Below are 20,110 nucleotides of genomic sequence, written 5' to 3'. Positions count from 1 at the left end.
CTGTCCACACTCCCCGCTCTACTATTCCAAGCTACCTATCCACACTCCCCGCTCTACTGTTCTAAGCTACCTATCCACACTCCCTGCTCTACTGTTCCAAGCTACCTGTCCACACTCCCTGCTCTACTATTCCAAGCTACCTGTCCACACTCCCTGCTCTACTGTTCCAAGCTACCTGTCCACACTCCCCGCTCTACTATTCCAAGCTACCTGTCCACACTCCCTGCTCTACTGTTCCAAGCTACCTGTCCACACTCCCTGCTCTACTATTCCAAGCTACCTGTCCACACTCCCTGCTCTACTGTTCCAAGCTACCTGTCCACACTCCCTGCTCTACTGTTCCAAGCTACCTGTCCACACTCCCTGCTCTACTATTCCAAGCTACCTGTCCCCACTCCCTACTCTACTATTCCAAGCTACCTGTCCCCACTCCCTACTCTACTATTCCAAGCTACCTATCCACACTTACTGCTCTACTGTTCCAAGGTACCTGTCCACACTCACTACTCTACTGATCCAAAGCTCTTGTCCACATACATGGCTCTGCTGTACCAAAAGTGTCTTTCTGCGCACATGACTCTACTGTTCCAACGTGCTTGTCTACAGACATGGTTCTACTGTTCCAATGTTTCTGTCCACACACACGGCTCTACTGTTCCAGTGTACGTCTCCACACTCACAGCTCTACTGTTCCAGTGTACGTCTCCACACTCACAGATCTACTGTTCCAAAGGGTCTGTCCACACACAAGGCTCAGCCGTAACTAGGTGCTTGACAACATATCTAGCTCCACTGTTCCACGCTGACCTCCTTGTCCAGCTCATCCAACTGCAGTATTCAACTGTGTTGGTGTCATGTTGAATCCAAAGCAGTGTCTCTCGCCCGCAGATTTGAGGCACATTACGGCGCTAGCCTCAGCACTACTTCTGTCTTGTCTCTGGTAACCCTCCCACGGTCATCATTCTCTTCCTTTCTTCCAATGGTGTGCTCCTACGTAAACATGGCTGCCAATATGAAGAAGCTCGCCTTGGATAAAAGCATATAGAAAGACCAAGCAACCGGTGGTGTCTGTAGTAAGAAATGTAGAGGGTTTCAGAGTACCCTCAGACAGTGCAGAGAAGCTTAAAGGGGGTTTTCCAGTAAAAATGCATAGGTGAATTAATTGATTGGCGGTCGACGTGACATCAACAGAAGACCCTGTGCCGACAGAGAACGGCGCCGGGTTCAACCATAGTAAAACAATAAATAGTCTTGGACAACCCCTTTAAGTAGGAAACTGGCCACTGCTGACAGTCTCCGGAGGTGGCCTACTTTTTTTTCATGAACTTTCTCCTATTGGTGGAAGATAAAAAATAAAAACAATAATAAAATAATAAAAAATAAATAATAATGATGATAAAAATAATGAAAAAAAGCAACCTGGAAAGAAAAAAATCAAAATCAGAAAGGTGAAAAAAGGGAGGACCTTGAGTATTGTAAGTAGCCATCACGCCACTTCTGCGCATGTGTCACTTTAAGGATAAGCGCCCACATCAAGAGCCTGATCACTGCCCCAAAAACACTGCACCCAGCAGCCTCCACGTGTCTCCAGCTGTCTTCCGGGAAATCTTACCAGTTTCGACTACAACTCCCAGCAGGCAGTGCGAAACGCGCGCATGCGTCATCCCTGCTTTCTCATTCCCAGTGCACTGTGGGATATGTAGTTCTGAGCAGGCTCTTTCTGTGTAGCAGAAGGTGTCTACCGGACTACATTTCCCGGCATCCCCTGCGCGCCGTGTCGGAGGCTACAGTTCTGGCTAATGATCCCTAGCAGTGTCTAAGTCACGTGTGGCTTCCGCTGATCTGTTTTCCTGGGCACAGTGAGGGGCTCCCCCTGCCTCCGGTTTCCCTGTTTTGTCCCCCGGTCGCCTTGGTTTTCTTTTTTTTTTTAGTTTCTCTTTTGCTTTTCCACCACGGATCTTCCCTTTTACCCCATCTGATCTCTCCGGGTCAAAAGCTTCCTATGAAAGCATGAGCGATAACGATGACATCGAGGTGGAAAGCGACGTGAGTGCACATCCTACTTCCCGTCCAAAGATGGTTCTCTGCTGGGGGCTGTACTCCGCTCATTTCCGCAATTTAGGGTGTGTGCCCCTTTAAGGCCACAAAGGTGGCCGGATTGGGCCCCGCCGGGCCCCGTACATTTGGAATGAGTGTTATACAGGGCCCCTTTAAATCCTGATATTGGCAATCCCCGGGGTTCTGATGAAAAATTCTTGTTGTAGTCTCTATTTGTAAAAGGTTTCTGTGTTCTGACACGATTGGACGGATCGGTCAGAACACCCTTTAAATATCTGGTTGGACCTGTTGGATCTGTAGTATAATGACATAATCGTAGGGAGGAATGTGATGATGTCATCGGCGATGGCCTTTTATGGTATCATAGTCTCTGTAGAGTGATGGTTATGGCGTTTGGGAAAGGGGCATGACGATGGTGGAATGACAATGGTCTCCCCCCAAAAATGGTTTGGTAAGACCCCCATACTATAGTGATGTTGATGTGTACAGACCATCTATTGTATTTTTACGTGTGTCCATATACAATAGTTGGTTCTGTTATGCACAGCCATCCCAAAACTAATGGGGGAATTCATGATGGCCACTTTGGGGGTCCGGTTTGGTCGTCTTCCTCTTCTTGGTGCAACCGTGGGCATTCCCAGACCGCACCTCAGAGAGAGACTCCTGGTCTATTTCTTTGCTTGGGTTGGTGCCCCATCTCTAGGGTTTTCCTGCCGTGGTGGCTACCTAGGGGCATTCCCTGCTGACACCTCTAAAGAGGGACACCTGGTCTGGTTATTTGCCAGGCTTTGTGTCCTGTCTCTAGGGTGTTCCTGACATGGTGGCCATCTAGGGGCATTCCCATCTAGCACCTTTAATGAGGGACACCTGGTCTGGTTCTTTACCAGGCATGGTGTCCTGTTTGTAGGGCGTTCCTGCCATGGTGGCTACCTAGAAGTATTCTAATTCAGCACCTCAGGGAGGGACTCCTGGTCTGTTTATTTGCTTGGTGCCCTGTCTCTAGGGTTTTCCTGCCATGGTGGCTACCTAGGGGTATTCCCATCTAGCACCTGTAAAGAGGAACACCTCGTCTGGTTCTTTGCCAGGCTTGGTGCCCTGTCTGTACGTTTTCCTGCCATGGTGGCCACCTAGAAGTATTCCCATTCAGCAGGGACTGTAAAGAGGGACTCCTGGTCTGTTTCTTTGCTTGGGTTGGTGCTTTGTCTCTAGGGTTCTACTGCCTTGGTGGCTACCTAGGGACATTCCTAGTCAGAACCTCTAAAGAAGGCCACCTGGTCTGGTTCTTAACCAGGCTTGGTGCCCTGTCTCTAGGGTTTTCCAGCCATGGTGGCTACCTAGTGGCATTCCCATCTAGCACCTCTAAAGAGGGACACCTCGTCTGGTTCTTTGCCAGGCTTGGTGTTTTGTCTCTAGGGTGTTCCTGCCATGGTGGCCACCTAGAAGTGTTCCCATTCAGCACCTAAGAGAGGGATTCCTGGTCTGTTTCTTTACTTGGGTTGGTGCCCTGCTTCTAGTGTTTTCCTGCCATGGTGGCTACCTAGGGGCATTCCCAGTCAGAACCTCTAAAGAGGGCCACCTGGTCTGGTTTTTTACCAGGCTTGGTGCCCTGTCTCTAGGGTGTTCCTGCCATGGTGGCCACCTAAAAGTATTCCCATTCAGTACCTCTGGAGAGGGACTCCTGGTTTGTCTCTGCTTGGCATCTTGTCTTTAGTGTTTTCCTGCCATGGTGGCCACCTAAAAGTATTCCCATTCAGCACCTCTGGAGAGGGACTCGTGGTTTGTCTCTGCTTGGCGTCTGGTCTTTAGTGTTTTCCTGCCGTGGTGGCTACCTAGAGGCATTCCCTGCTAGCACCTCTAAAGAGGGACTCCTGGTCTTTCTTTGCCTGGTGTTCTATCTCTAGGGTGTTCCTGCCGTGGTGGCTACCTAGAGGCATTCCTTGCTAGCAGCTCTAAAGAGGGACTTCGGGTCTGTTTCTTTGCCTGGTGTCCTGTCTCTCTAGGGTTTTCTTGCCGTGGTGGCTACCTAGGCGTGTTCCCTGCCGGCACCTCCAAGGAGGGATTTCGGGTCTGTTTCTTTGCTTGGCTAAGTGCCCCGTCTCTAGGTTTTTCCTGCCATGGTGGCTTTCTAGGTGCATTCCTATCCTTCACCTCTTAACATGGAAATTAAAAAAGGGGAAAGCCACTCACCTGTGTAAGTGCTCCGGATCAAAAACCTCAAGGAATCCAAAAAAAGGTGACCTAGCACTATAAAATGCTTTCTTTATTAGTAGTTCATTAAAATATCATGGGGAGAGAATACGAAGGACGGCCATATGGGTTTACGCGTTTCGAGGTATACACCTCTTAATCATCACCTAGGTATTCTCTCCCCAATACTTTTATGTACTACTAATAAAGCATGTATAGTGCTGGATCACTTTTATTTCTGTTTTGGGCCGCTAAAGATTGACTCTTGGCTTGGTACCACATGTCTAGGGATTTCTTGTTATTGCGGCTATCTAGGGGCACTCCGAGCCGGCACCTCTAAAGAGGGACTCCTTGGTCTGTTTTTTTTATCTTGTTTGGTGCTCCATCTCCAGGGTTTTCATGCCATGATGGCCACTTTGGGACATTCCCAGCTGCCACTTCTAAAGCGGGACTCCCGGTCTGTTTCTTTTCCAGGCTTGGTGCCCTGTCTCTATAGAGTTTTCCTACTATGGTGGCTACCTAGGATCATTCCCATCCAGCACCTCTAAAGAGCGACTCCTGGCCTCGTTCTTTGCCTGTTTTGCTGCCCTATCTCTAGGGTTTTCCTGCCATGGTGGCTACCTAGGGCATTCCCAATCAGAATCTCCAAAGAGTTACTTCTGGTTTGTTTCATAGCTTGGCTTGGTGTCCTGTCTCTAAGGTTTTCCTGCTATGGTAGATACCTAGGAGCATTCCCATCTGGCACCTCTAAAGAGGAACTCCTGGTCTGGTTCTTTGCTTGGCTTTGTGCCTCATCTCTAGGGTTCTCCTACGATGGTGGAGCATTCCTAGCTTGTTGAACCTGGTCAGTTTTCTCCTGGTGTATGAAGTATCTAAGTTTGGTCAGGTTCTCCTTTCTGTCCTGGTTCTGTATCTTTGTACCAAGAGGACCCAACCAGAGAGCTCTCCCCTGTATTAAAAAAATAAGGATAGAGTTTTAAAATTCCAAAAATCCGATTCTTTTGTCCCCTGACGTGATGTGGGGGAGCCTTCATACTCGTCGTAATGGTGCCTTCTATAGTCGCTGGCGCCACATTTATGTGGATCAATAAGTCTAGCAAATCTTGCGGCCAATTTTTTGGTGGTGATAGGTGAGAATCCCTGTGTGACCACCTCTAAGGCCGGCCCTATTAGCTCTACAGGTCGTGAGGGTGATTTCAATGTAGTCTCCTGACCACTATTCTGTCTTATGGATAGGACTTTAAAGGGGTTGTCCATTTTGGGAAAAATTAATATATATATTTTAAGACTTGTATTTTGGCTGAAAAATAATTTTTGGGTTTACTTTGTTTCTTGCACATTTAACTTTGATGTGGTCACAAATCCAAAGCTGAGCCCACTGTGTACAGGAGTCGGCTGTGTTGTACAGTCGGTACATTGCCTCTAGCAGCAGTGACTGGAGCTGAGCTCTGATCGCTTCTGTATATCCTCTACCAAAAAAAAAGTTGAACCACATAGTAATTATTTTTTCTCACATGCAAAAAAACATGAAAAATGGAATATTTGAGGCTTAAGTGTTACTATTATGCCATTAGCCAATCATACCTTTTATATTGTAGCAACCCGCCCCATCGAACAGTCCTAAAATACTAAAATAATAGTTTTATATGTTGACTGTAATAAAACAAAAACAGAGGTTTATATCTGTAATTTTTCCTTTTTGTTTTAGGAAGACTCTTCGAGATTTTACCCCTCGGTACGTTGTATTTTCCTGTTGATCCACTTTCTCTAATAAGCTCTCTCTCTCTTAGCTTTTCTTTAAAAGGGTTTTCCGGGTTCAATAAAAATATTGTGCACACTGTCAGGATTCCCGTCTATTTCCAGCAGCGGGCCTTTGCTGACTAGCGTCTTTCAATGTTCTATGGAGAAAACCGGATAAGAAACTAGTTTGGCGCAAGACCGCACATATTGGCCGTGTGAGCTGGAAATAGACAGGAATCCTGACTGTGTGCATATTGCACACGGTCATGATTCAGCAATTTTTCAGTGCCCCTTTTTAAGCCTGGATTTGCACAAGCCTTCTCTGGGACTTGATCCCCTTGTCTGTTTGGCTCATTAAAGGTGCAGCTATGGCGGTAATATTAGTTAAAAAATACAGCACTGATTTCGGCTTTATAGAGTAAACAAGAGTTCTTCCTGCTTGCACTTCTTATTGCTTAACAGTTCGGCATGGCGGTATAGTTGCATCTCTGGCCCAAACTGTGCTCCCTCCTGTGTTGCAGCCAGAGGTAACGTTACCTCTGTCAGCATGGGAGGAGAACAGTGGCAGTGATCCAGAGAAGCGCTGTGCTCATTGCTGGTTGAGTGCAGCGGTGGTCGGTAACCGAGGCAACGGCTTGTAAACATTATTATTCTTGAAGATAGAAGAAAAGCTGCTAGATTTAACGAGTCCCTTAATGATGTTGAGGTTGACTAACGCACGCCTTGTTTTTTTTCATCCCTATTTCAGATCTGCTGTATCTGTGTAAATATTTTTCTCGCTCTGGATTTTCCATTTTGACCGTGAACTTGCCTAATATTTCTTTGCATAAACTCATAAAAACACGGTCATAAAAGTTGAGGTCACTTGCTGGGAAGTTCAAGCTCAGGACACCCTTATATGCCTGCAGCACGGAAGAGAGGTTCTGTTCCCCCCGGTGCCGGAACTTCCATTCCGTTCCCGTAGGGAGTGAGGATTTTTCATCCGGAAAATTCACACATCCCATTTTGATTAATTTTTGGGGGGTACTTGTGTCCATTTTTGCCATGTTCTGGCATCCACCTTTTTTTAAGAAAAAAAGTGTCCAAACTTTGAGACAGTGAGAAAAATTTGGACTGCATTGGGATGTAACCATTTTTTGGGTACAAGTGCATCTCAAGTAAATTAGAATATGGTCAAAAAGTTAATTTATTTCGGTAATTCAATACAAAAGCATATATTATATAGTCATTACACACAGAGGGATCTATTCCTATATATTATATAGTCATTACACACAGAGGGATCTATTCCTATATATTATATAGTCATTACACACAGAGGGATCTATTCCTATATATTATATAGTCATTACACACAGATGATCTATTCCTATACATTATATAGTCATTAGACACAGATGGATCTATTCCTATACATTATATAGTCATTAGACACAGAAGGATCTATTCCTATACATTATATAGAGTCATTACACACAGTGGGATCTATTCCTATACATTATATAGTCATTAGACACAGATGGATCTATTCCTATACATTATATAGAGTCATTACACACAGAGGGATCTATTCCTATGTATTATATATAGTCATTACACACAGAGGGATCTATTTCTATATATTATATAGAGTCATTGCACACAGAGGGATCTATTCCTATATATTATATAGTCATTACACACAGAAGGATCTATTCCTATATATTATATAGTCATTACACACAGAGGGATCTATTCCTATGTATTGTATAGAGTCATTACACACAGAGGGATCTATTCCTATATATTATAGAGTGATTACAGACAGAGGGATCTATTCCTGTATATTATATAGTCATTACACACAGAGGGATCTATTCCTATATACTATATAGAGTCATTACACACAGAGGGATCTATTCCTATATATTATATAGAGTCATTACACACAGAGGGATCTATTCCTATATATTATATAGAGTCATTACACACAGGGATCTATTCCTATATATTATATAGTCATTACACACAGAGGAATATATTCCTATATATTGTATAGAGTCATTACACACAGAGGGATCTATTCCTATATATTGTATAGAGTAATTACACACAGAGGGATCTATTCCTATATATTATATAGAGTCATTACACACAGAGGGATCTATTCCTATATATTATATAGAGTCATTACACACAGAGGGATCTATTCCTATATATTATATAGAGTCATTACACACAGAGGGATCTATTTCTATATATTATATAGTGTCATTACACACAGAGGGATCTATTCCTATATATTATATAGTCATTACACACAGAGGGATCTATTCCTATATATTATATAGTGTCATTACACACAGAGGGATCTATTCCTATATATTATATAGTCATTACACACAGAGGGATCTATTCCTATATATTATATAGAGTCATTACACACAGAGGGATCTATTCCTATATATTATAAAAAAGACATTACACACAGAGGGATCTATTCCTATATATTATATAGAGTCATTACACACAGAGGGATCTATTCCTATATATTATATAGAGTGATTACAGACAGAGGGATCTATTCCTGTATATTATATAGAGTCATTACACACAGAGGGATCTATTCCTATATATTATATAGAGTCATTACACACAGAGGGATCTATTCCTGTATATTATATAGAGTCATTACACACAGAGGGATCTATTCCTATATATTATAAAAAAGACATTACACACAGAGGGATCTATTCCTATATATTATATAGAGTCATTACACACAGAGGGATCTATTCCTATATATTATATAGAGTCATTACACACAGAGGGATCTATTCCTATATATTATATAGTGTCATTACACACAGAGGGATCTATTCCTATACAGTGCCTACAAGTAGTATTCAACCCCCTGCAGATATAGCAGGTTTACACATTCGGAATTAACTTGGCATTGTGACATTTGGACTGTAGATCAGCCTGGAAGTGTGAAATGCAGCAAAAAAGAATGTTATTTCTTCTTTTTTTTTTTTTTTTAAATTGTGAAAAGTTTTTTCAGAGGGTCATTTATTATTCAACCCCTCAAACCACCAGAATTCTGTTTGTTTCCCCTAAAGTATTAAGAAGTATTTCAGGCACAAAGAACAATGAGCTTCACATGTTTGGATTAATTATCTCTTTTTCCAGCCTTTTCTGAGTAATTAAGACCCTCCCCAAACTTGTGAACAGCACTCATACTTGGTCAACATGGGAAAGACAGAGGAGCATTCCAAGGCCATCAGAGACAAGATTGTGGAGGGTCACAAGGCTGGCAAGGGGTACAAAACCCTTTCCAAGGAGTTGGGCCTACCTGTCTCCACTGTTGGGAGCATCATCCGGAAGTGGAAGGCTTATGGAACTACTGTTAGCCTTCCACAGCCTGGACAGCCTTTGAAAGTTTCCACCCGTGCCGAGGCCAGGCTTGTCCGAAGAGTCAAGGCTAACCCAAGGACAACAAGGAAGGAGATCCGGGAAGATCTCATGGCAGTGGGGACATTGGTTTCAGTCAATACCATAAGTAACGTACTCCACCGCAATGGTCTCCGTTCCAGACGAGCCCGTAAGGTACCTTTACTTTCAAAGCGTCATGTCAAGGCTCGTCTACAGTTTGCTCATGATCACTTGGAGGACTCTGAGACAGACTGGCTCAAGGTTCTCTGGTCTGATGAGACCAAGATCGAGATCTTTGGTGCCAACCACACACGTGATGTTTGGAGACTGGATGGCACTGCATATGACTCCAAGAATACCATCCCTACAATCAAGCATGGTGGTGGCAGCATCATGCTGTGGGGCTGTTTCTCAGCCAAGGGGCCTGGCCATCTGGTCCGCATCCATGGGAAAATGGATAGCACGGCCTACCTGGAGATTTTGGCCAAGAACCTCCGCTCCTCCATCAAGGATCTTAAGATGGGTCATCATTTCATCTTCCAACAAGACAACGACCCAAAGCACACAGCCAAGAAAACCAAGGCCTGGTTCAAGAGGGAAAAAATCAAGGTGTTGCAGTGGCCTAGTCAGTCTCCTGACCTTAACCCAATTGAAAACTTGTGGAAGGAGCTCAAGATTAAAGTCCCCATGAAACACCCAAAGAACCTAGATAACTTGGAGAAGATCTGCATGGAGGAGTGGGCCAAGATAACTCCAGAGACCTGTGCCGGCCTGATCAGGTCTTATAAAAGACGATTATTAGCTGTAATTGCAAACAAGGGTTATTCCACAAAATATTAAACCTAGGGGTTGAATAATAATTGACCCACACTTTTATGTTGAAAAGTTATTAAAATTTAACTGAGCAACATAACTTGTTGGTTTGTAAGATTTATGCATCTGTTAATAAATCCTGCTCTTGTTTGAAGTTTGCAGGCTCTAACTTATTTGCATCTTATCAAACCTGCTAAATCTGCAGGGGGTTGAAGACTACTTGTAGGCACTGTATATTATATAGTCATTACACACAGAGGGATCTATTCCTATATATTACAGTTAGGTCCAGAAATATTTGGACAGTGACACAAGTTTTATTTTAGCTGTTTACAAAAACATGTTCAGAAATACAATTCTATATATAATATGGGCTGAAAGTGCACACTCCCAGCTGCAATATGAGAGTTTTCACATCCAAATCGGAGAAAGGGTTTAGGAATCATAGCTCTGTAATGCATAGCCTCCTCTTTTTCAAGGGACCAAAAGTAATTGGACAAGGGACTCTAAGGGCTGCAATTAACTCTGAAGGCGTCTCCCTCGTTAACCTGTAATCAATGAAGTAGTTAAAAGGTCTGGGGTTGATTACAGGTGTGTGGTTTTGCATTTGGAAGCTGTTGCTGTGACCAGACAACATGCGGTCTAAGGAACTCTCAATTGAGGTGAAGCAGAACATCCTGAGGCTGAAAAAAAATAAAAATCCATCAGAGAGATAGCAGACATGCTTGGAGTAGCAAAATCAACAGTCGGGTACATTCTGAGAAAAAAGGAATTGACTGGTGAGCTTGGGAACTCAAAAAGGCCTGGGCGTCCACGGATGACAACAGTGGTGGATGATCGCCGCATACTTTCTTTGGTGAAGAAGAACCCGTTCACAACATCAACTGAAGTCCAGAACACTCTCAGTGAAGTAGGTGTATCTGTCTCTAAGTCAACAGTAAAGAGAAGACTCCATGAAAGTAAATACAAAGGGTTCACATCTAGATGCAAACCATTCATCAATTCCAAAAATAGACAGGCCAGAGTTAAATTTGCTGAAAAACACCTCATGAAGCCAGCTCAGTTCTGGAAAAGTATTCTATGGACAGATGAGACCAAGATCAACCTGTACCAGAATGATGGGAAGAAAAAAGTTTGGAGAAGAAAGGGAACGGCACATGATCCAAGGCACACCACCTCCTCTGTAAAACATGGTGGAGGCAACGTGATGGCATGGGCATGCATGGCTTTCAATGGCACTGGGTCACTTGTGTTTATTGATGACATAACAGCAGACAAGAGTAGCCGGATGAATTCTGAAGTGTACCGGGATATACTTTCAGCCCAGATTCAGCCAAATGCCGCAAAGTTGATCGGACGGCGCTTCATAGTACAGATGGACAATGACCCCAAGCATACAGCCAAAGCTACCCAGGAGTTCATGAGTGCAAAAAAGTGGAACATTCTGCAATGGCCAAGTCAATCACCAGATCTTAACCCAATTGAGCATGCATTTCACTTGCTCAAATCCAGACTTAAGACGGAAAGACCCACAAACAAGCAAGACCTGAAGGCTGCGGCTGTAAAGGCCTGGCAAAGCATTAAGAAGGAGGAAACCCAGCGTTTGGTGATGTCCATGGGTTCCAGACTTAAGGCAGTGATTGCCTCCAAAGGATTCGCAACAAAATATTGAAAATAAAATATTTTTTTTTGGGTTTGGTTTATTTGTCCAATTACTTTTGACCTCCTAAAATGTGGAGTGTTTGTAAAGAAATGTGACAATTCCTACAATTTCTATCAGATATTTTTGTTCAAACCTTCAAATTAAACGTTACAATCTGCACTTGAATTCTGTTGTAGAGGTTTCATTTCAAATCCAATGTGGTGGCATGCAGAGCCCAACTCGCCAAAATTGTGTCACTGTCCAAAGATTTCTGGACCTAACTGTATATAGAGTCATTACACACAGAGGGATCTATTCCTATATATTATATATAGTCATTACACACAGAGGCATCTATTCCTATATATTATATAGAGTCATTACACACAGTGTGATCTATTTCACGTGTTTATTTCTGTTAATGTTGATGATTACAGCCAATGAAAACCCAAAAGTCATTATCTCAGAAAATTAGAATATTATATAAGACCAACTGAAAAAATGATGTTACACTCAGAAATGTTGGTGCCTACTGAAAACTCTGTGCAGTAAATGCCTCAATACTTGGTCGCGGCTCCTTTTGCATGAATTACTGCATCAATGCGGCAATGTGGCAGGAGGCAATCAGCCTGTGGTATTGTTGAAGTGTTATGGAAGCCCAGGTTGCTTTGATAGGAGCCTTCAGCTCGTCTGCATTGTAGGCTCTGGTGTCTATCATAGATTCTCTATGGGGTTTAGGTCAGGGGAGTTTGCTGGCCAATCAAGCACAGTGATACTGTAGTTAGTAAACCAGGTATTGGTACTTTTGGCAGTGTGGACAGGGACCAAGTCCTGCTGGAAAATTAAATCTCCATCTCCAAAAAGCTTGTGGGCAGAGGGAAGCATGAAGTGCTCTAACATTTCCTGGTAGACGGCGGCGCTGACTTTGGTCTTGATAAAGCACAGTGGAGCTACACCAGCAGATGACATGGCTCCCCAAACCATCACTGATTGTGGAGGCTTCACACCAGACCTCAGCAGCTTGGATTGTGGCCTCCACTCTTCCTCCAGACTCTGGGACCGCGATTTCCAAATGAAATGCAAAATTTACTTTCATCTGAAAACAACACCTTGGACACTGAGAACAGTCCAGTTCTTTTCTCCTTGGCCCAGGTGAGACGCTTCTGGCGTTGTGTATTGGTCATGAGTGGTGACAGAAGGAATGCGACACTTGTAGCCCATGTCCTGGATACGTCTGTGTGTGGTGGCTTTTGAAGCAATGACTCCAGCAGCGTCCACTCCTTGTGAATCTCCCCCAAATTTTTGAATGGCCTTTTCGTAACCATCCTATCAAGGTTGCGGTTATCCCGGTTGCTTGTTCACCTTTTTCTACCACACTTTTTCCTTCCACTCAACTTTACATTAATATGCTTGGATACAGCACATTGTGAACAGCCTGCTTCTTTAGCAATGACCTTTTGTGGCATACCCTCCTTGTGGGGTGTGTAAATGACTGCCTTCTGGACATCTGTCAGGTCAGCAGTCTTCCTCAAGATTGTGTACTAGCCTACTGAACCAGACTAAGGGACCATTTTAAACACTTAGGAAGACTTTGCAGGTGTCTTGTGGTAATTAGTCTAATTTTCTGAGATGACTTTTGGGTTTTCATTGGCTGTAAGCCATAATCATCAACATTAACAAAAATAAACACTTGAAATAGATCATTGTGTGTAATGACTCTATATAATATATAGGAATAGATCCCTCTGTGTGTAATGACTCTATATAATATATAGGAATAGATCCCTCTGTGTGTAATGACGTTATATAATATATAGGAATAGCTCCCTCTGTGTGTAATGACTCTATATAATATATAGGAATAGATCCCTCTGTGTGTAATGACTCTATATAATATATAGAAATAGATCCCTCTGTGTGTAATGACTCTATATAATATATAGGAATAGATCCCTCTGTGTGTAATGACTCTATATAATATATAGGAATAGATCCCTCTGTGTGTAATGACGCTATATAATATACAGGAATAGATCCCTCTGTGTGTAATGACTCTATATAATATATAGGAATAGATCCCTCTGTGTGTAATGACTCTATATAATATATAGGAATAGCTCCCTCTGTGTGTAATGACTCTATATAATATATAGGAATAGATCCCTCTGTGTGTAATGACTCTATATAATATATAGGAATAGATCCCTCTGTGTGTAATGACTCTATATAATATATAGGAATAGATCCCTCTGTGTGTAATGACTATATAATATAGAGGAATAGATCCCTCTGTGTGTAATGACTCTATATAATATATAGGAATAGATCCCTCTGTGTGTAGTGACTATATAATATATAGGAATAGATCCCTCTGTGTGTAATGACTCTATATAATATATAGAAATAGATCCCTCTGTGTGTAATGACTCTATATAATATATAGGAATAGATCCCTCTGTGTGTAATGACTCTATATAATATATAGGAATAGATCCCTCTGTGTGTAATGACTCTATATAATATATGCGCTTCCCTTTTGGTATTGAATTACTGAAATTAACTTTTTGATCATATTCTAATTTATTGAGATGCACCTGTATTTGTTCTATCTGCTAATACGTTGATGAAAGTTGGTCGTCTGAGCGGCGATGGTGGTCGTCTGAGGGCTAATGTTGTTTGTCTATAGCTGCTTGCTATCATTTTTAACTGCCTGCAGACCGACCATAAACTTTTTCACATCCGGGCAGTCCACTTATTACTCTACATTGACGTTCTAACAGTGATTATAAAGTAAGCAGCTGCATGGAGATTATGCAGCTACAGGCAGAGACGGTTTATTACCATCTCTGCCTACCCAAACGCTCTATACACAGCACTGGACAAGCCCTGATTGCTCTTCCTCCTCTGGACCCAGCGATCACATAGTCACTAGGAAGGAGCTGCGGGATCCTATCAGATCCTGTCAGATTTGCTGTGTAGCCTGGAGACTGAATTTCATCTGTAACTGGGTCAAATACTCCATCCCCAGTTACAGGTGAAATCAGTTTTGGACAGGTTAAAGAGTCGATATTTTATTTGCTTAAGGAAGTGGTATTTTTTTTCATTCCTTTCATTTTTCTTCTTGTTTCTTGAGTTTTCTTTTTAACCACGTTGTGGGGACAAATTACAGATTAAATTTGTTCTATAGGTGTGGACAATTACTTAATACTTATTGTGTATTTTTTTTATATTTACTACTAGACAAAAAATAGTTTGTTTGTTTTTTTTGCACGAGCTGTAGTTTTTAATAGTGCCATTTTAACAGGCCTAAGTATTTTTGATCGCTTTTTATTGCATTTTTTTATGGGGAGCGTTAAGTAGCCAAAACCAGCAACTTTCCAATTTAAATCCTTGAATTTTATTTTTAATCCATTGGTTGAGTACCGTGTTTTCCCGAAAATAAGACAGGGTCTTTTATTACCGTATTTTTTGGACTATAAGACGCACCGGACCATAAGATGCACCCTTGTTTTAGAGGAGGAAAATAAAATTTTAAGCAAAAAATGTGGTCATGACACACTGTTATGGGGCGAGGATCTGCTGCTGACACTGTTATGGGGGTAATGTCCTCAAATTCTCCGCTAAGGTACCCCATCCTGGTGTATGCCCTCATCCTGCTATATACTGCCATCGTGGAATATGCCCCCATCCTGCTATATACCCCCATCCTGCTATATACCCCCATCCTGCTATATACCCCCATCCTGCTATATACCCGAATGCTGCTATATACCCCCATGCTGCTATATACCCCCATGCTGCTATATACCCCCATGCTGCTATATACCCCCATGCTGCTATATACCCCCATGCTGCTATATACCCCCATGCTGCTATATACCCCCATGCTGCTATATACCCCCATGCTGCTATATACCCCCATGCTGCTATATACCCCCATGCTGCTATATACCCCCATCCTGCTATATACCCCCATCCTGCTATATACCCCCATCCTGCTATATACCCCCATCCTGCTATATACCCCCATCCTGCTATATACCCCCATCCTGCTATATACCCCCATCCTGCTATATACCCCCATCCTGCTATATACCCCCATCCTGCTATATACCCCCATCCTGCTATATACCCCCATCCTGCTATATACCCCCATCCTGCTATATACCCCCATCCTGTTATATACCCCCATCCTGCTGTATACCCCCATCCTGCTGTATACCCCCATCCTGCTGTATACCCTCATCCTGCTGTATACCCTCATCCTGCTGTATACCCTCATCCTGCTGTATACCCTCATCCTGCTGTATACCCCCATCCTGCTGTATACCCCCATCCTGCTATATACCCCCATCCTGCTGTATACCCCCATCCTGCTGTATACCCCCATCCTGCTGTATACCCCCATCCTGCCGTATACCCCCATCCTGCCGTATACCCCCATCCTGCCGTATACCCCCATCCTGCCGTATACCCCCATCCTGCCGTATACCCCCATCCTGCCGTATACCCCCATCCTGCCGTATACCCCCATCCTGCCGTATACCCCCATCCTGCCGTATACCCCCATCCTGCCGTATACCCCCATCCTGCCGTATACCCCCATCCTGCTGTATACCCCCATCCTGCTGTATACCCTCATCCTGCTGTATACCCTCATCTTGCTGTATACCCTCATCTTGCTGTATACCCTCATCCTGCTGTGTACCCTCATCCTGCTGTGTACCCTCATCCTGCTGTGTACCCTCATCCTGCTGTGTACCCTCATCCTGCTGTGTACCCTCATCCTGCTGTGTACCCTCATCCTGCTGTATACCCTCATCCTGCTGTATACCCCCATCCTGCTGTATACCCCCATCCTGCTGTATACCCCCATCCTGCTGTATACCCCCATCCTGCTGTATACCCCCATCCTGCTGTATACCCCCATCCTGCTGTATACCCCCATCCTGCTGTATACCCCCATCCTGTTGTATACCCCCATCCTGCTGTATACCCCCATCCTGCTGTATACCCCCATCCTGCTATATGGCCCCAGGCTGCTATATACCCCCATGCTGCTATATACCCCCATGCTGCTATATACCCCCATGCTGCTATATACCCCCATGCTGCTATATACCCCCATGCTGCTATATACCCCCATGCTGCTATATACCCCCATGCTGCTATATACCCCCATGCTGCTGTATACCCCCATGCTGCTGTATACCCCCATGCTGCTGTATACCCCCATCCTGCTGTATACCCCCATCCTGCTGTATACCCCCATCCTGCTGTATACCCCCATCCTGCTGTATACCCCCATCCTGCTGTATACCCCCATCCTGCTGTATACCCCCATCCTGCTGTATACCCCCATCCTGCTGTATACCCCCATCCTGCTGTATACCCCCATCCTGCTGTATACCCCCATCCTGCTGTATACCCCCATCCTGCTGTATACCCCCATCCTGCTGTATACCCCCATCCTGCTGTATACCCCCATCCTGCTGTATACCCTCATCCTGCTGTATACCCTCATCCTGCTGTATACCCTCATCCTGCTGTATACCCTCATCCTGCTGTATACCCTCATCCTGCTGTATACCCTCATCCTGCTGTATACCCTCATCCTGCTGTATACCCCCATCCTGCTGTATACCCCCATCCTGCTGTATACCCCCATCCTGCTATATGGCCCCATCCTGCTATATACCCCCATCCTGCTATATGGCCCCAGGCTGCTATATACCCCCATGCTGCTATATGCCATCATCCTGCTATATACCCCTATCCTGCTGTATACTCCCATCCTGATATATGGCCCCATGCTGCTATATACCCTCATCCTGCTATATAACCTCATTCTGATAAATGGCATGTATCCTGTATCACACAGAAAACGTTTATACTCACCTTTCCTTGCTCCATGCAGCATTGCTCCTCCCTCTGTGGCGGCAGCAGCGCTGCTGGAGTGTGGAGCCGTCACCGGCCACTTCCCTGCAGCATTGCGATGTTCTTCTCTCTGCCGGTCAGCTGACTTGTGTGGAGACTAGCTTTGCGCACAGCGATGACGTCATCGCTGTGCTCACCGCTCTCTACACAGATCAGCTGACCGTCAGACGAGAGGAGATCACGATGCTGCACGGAAGTGGCCGGTGACGGCTCCACACTCCAGCAGCGCTGCTGCCGCCACAGAGGGAGGAGCGATGCTGCACGGAAGTGGCCGGTGAGTGTACCATAATATTCACTGCACCCCGCGCTGATGATGATGCGCGGGGGGCAGTGAATACAGCCGCAGATGATCACTCCAGGCTGTAGTTGCCAGGGGTGATCACGTCCGGCTGTTAATTATGCGCGCGTCCCTGCCCATCATCCCACCCACCTGTCAGTGCCGTCTTCAGCGCTGAGGGATGATGGGTGGGAGGATGGGCGTGCATATGTAATGAGCGGGTCCACGTGGTCACGGCAGGCTGCTACAGCCTGCTCGTGCCCCCGATGGCCCGCTCCACCGCAACACCCTCATTCCCGGCCGCAGCCCTATATTCAGACCATAAGACGCATCCCCAACATTTGGGAAAAAATGTGTCTTATAGTCTGAAAAATACGGTATTTTTTGCTCTGAAAGATGCGCTAGGGCTTATTTTCAGGGGATGTCTTTATTTATGAGAAATTGCCCACTTTGCTCTCTTCTCCCTAATTCCAGTCCTGAATACCGGCCTGTCTCCTGCTCACTTCTTTTAGACTCCTGCAATTAAGAGACCTTTGATTACATGACTGTGACGTCATCAAAGGTCCATAAACAATCTTAACCTTGGAATATAACTGTTGGGGTCCCTAAGAGAGTGGGATCCCGGAGAAATTGCGCAGTTTGACTCCCCCCTACTGACCCTGACTGTAACTAGGGCTTATTTTTTTTGAGCAGGACTTAAAATTCAAGCATTCTCCAAAAATCCTGTAATAAATTAGGGATTATTTTCGAGAGAGGTCTCATTTTCATGGAAACTGGGTATTTTGATCCTATAATATTAAATAAAAAAAACTACAAACTGGTGAAAGTATTTCACGTTGGATTTGAACCTGCAATTGTTTATTGTAGACTTCAGAAGATAGGCTTTCTAGGCATACAAACATGGCATCGTGGAGGAGGTTGATGGTCGCAGAGTGAGAGTGAGAGTAAAAAAAAAGACCCCCGAATCCAGATCGTGTAGCCGGATTCCCTGATACAGGTCGAACCCGGATCGGACGCTGAAACTGCGCGGATCCGGACTTTTACAGTTCGGGTTCGCTCAACACTAGTTGTCCAGGCTTCGGGGTAGGTCTTAAGTCACTCTATGTGAATGCACACCGTGTGCAGAATTATTAGGCAGGTTGTATTTTAGCGGATTTTTTTTATTATTGATCAACAACTATGTTCTCAATCAACCCAAAAGACTCATAAATATCAAAGCTTAATATTTTTGGAAGTTGGAGGGGTTTTTAGATTTGGCTATCTTAGGAGGATCTGTTTGTGCAGGTAGCGATTACTGTGCAGAATTATTAGGCAACTTGATAAAAACCAAATATATTCCCATCTCACTTGTTTATTTTCAGCAGGTAAACCAATATAACTGCGCACAATTTAGAAATAAACATTTCTGACATGCAAAAACAAAACCCGAAAAAATAATTGACCAATATAACCACCTTTCTTTATGATGACACTCAACAGCCGACCATCCATAGATTCTGTCATTGCTTGATCTGTTTACCATCAACATTGCGTGCAGCAGCTACCACAGACACTGCTCCCAGAGGTGGACTCTTTTCCCTCACTGTAGACCTCACATTTTATGAGGGACCATAGGTTCTCTATGGGGTTCAGATCAGGTGAACAAGGGGGCCATGTCATTATTTTTTCATTTTTTTAGGCCTTTTCTGGCCAGCCACGCTGTGGAGTAGTTGGATGCATGTGATGGAGCATTGTTCTGCATGAAAATCATGTTTTTCTTGAACGATAGCGACTTCTTCCTGTACCACTGCTTGAAGAAGTTGTCTTCCAGAAACTGGCAGTAGGTCTGGGAGTTGAGCTTCACTCCATCCTCAACCCGAAAATGTTTGATGATATCAGCCCATATCAGTGCCCACCTCCACCTTGCTGGCGTCTGAGTCGGAGTGGAGCTCTCTGCCCTTTACTGATCAGCCTCTGACCCATCCATCTGCCCATCAAGAGTCACACTCATTTCAACAGTCCAGAAAACCTTTGAAAATCAGTCTTTCTTTCAGATATTTCGTTGC

At 44.1% G+C, this 20,110-nt stretch overlaps 1 protein-coding gene across 2 annotated transcripts in view; it reads left to right on the top strand.

The window, feature by feature from the left end:
- The first annotated feature begins 1,786 nt into the window (after window positions 1-1,786).
- MAX (MYC associated factor X) overlaps window positions 1,787-20,110 on the top strand; it is a 40,652-nt gene continuing 22,328 nt past the window's right edge. The window contains exons 1-2 of one of the 2 annotated variants that reach the window (XM_075330880.1): window positions 1,787-2,046; window positions 5,954-5,980. In XM_075330880.1, the coding sequence (XP_075186995.1) occupies window positions 2,011-2,046; window positions 5,954-5,980 (63 nt within the window). In that variant the 5' untranslated portion in view covers window positions 1,787-2,010. The remainder of the gene's footprint in view (window positions 2,047-5,953; window positions 5,981-20,110) is intronic. The other variant, XM_075330881.1, reaches the window with a different exon arrangement.

The sequence above is a fragment of the Anomaloglossus baeobatrachus genome, chromosome 12 (genome assembly GCF_048569485.1).
Source record: "Anomaloglossus baeobatrachus isolate aAnoBae1 chromosome 12, aAnoBae1.hap1, whole genome shotgun sequence".
Classification (NCBI taxonomy): domain Eukaryota; kingdom Metazoa; phylum Chordata; class Amphibia; order Anura; family Aromobatidae; genus Anomaloglossus; species Anomaloglossus baeobatrachus.
The sequence above is the reverse complement of the archived record's forward strand: the minus strand, read 5'-3'. Positions and strand labels throughout refer to the sequence as shown.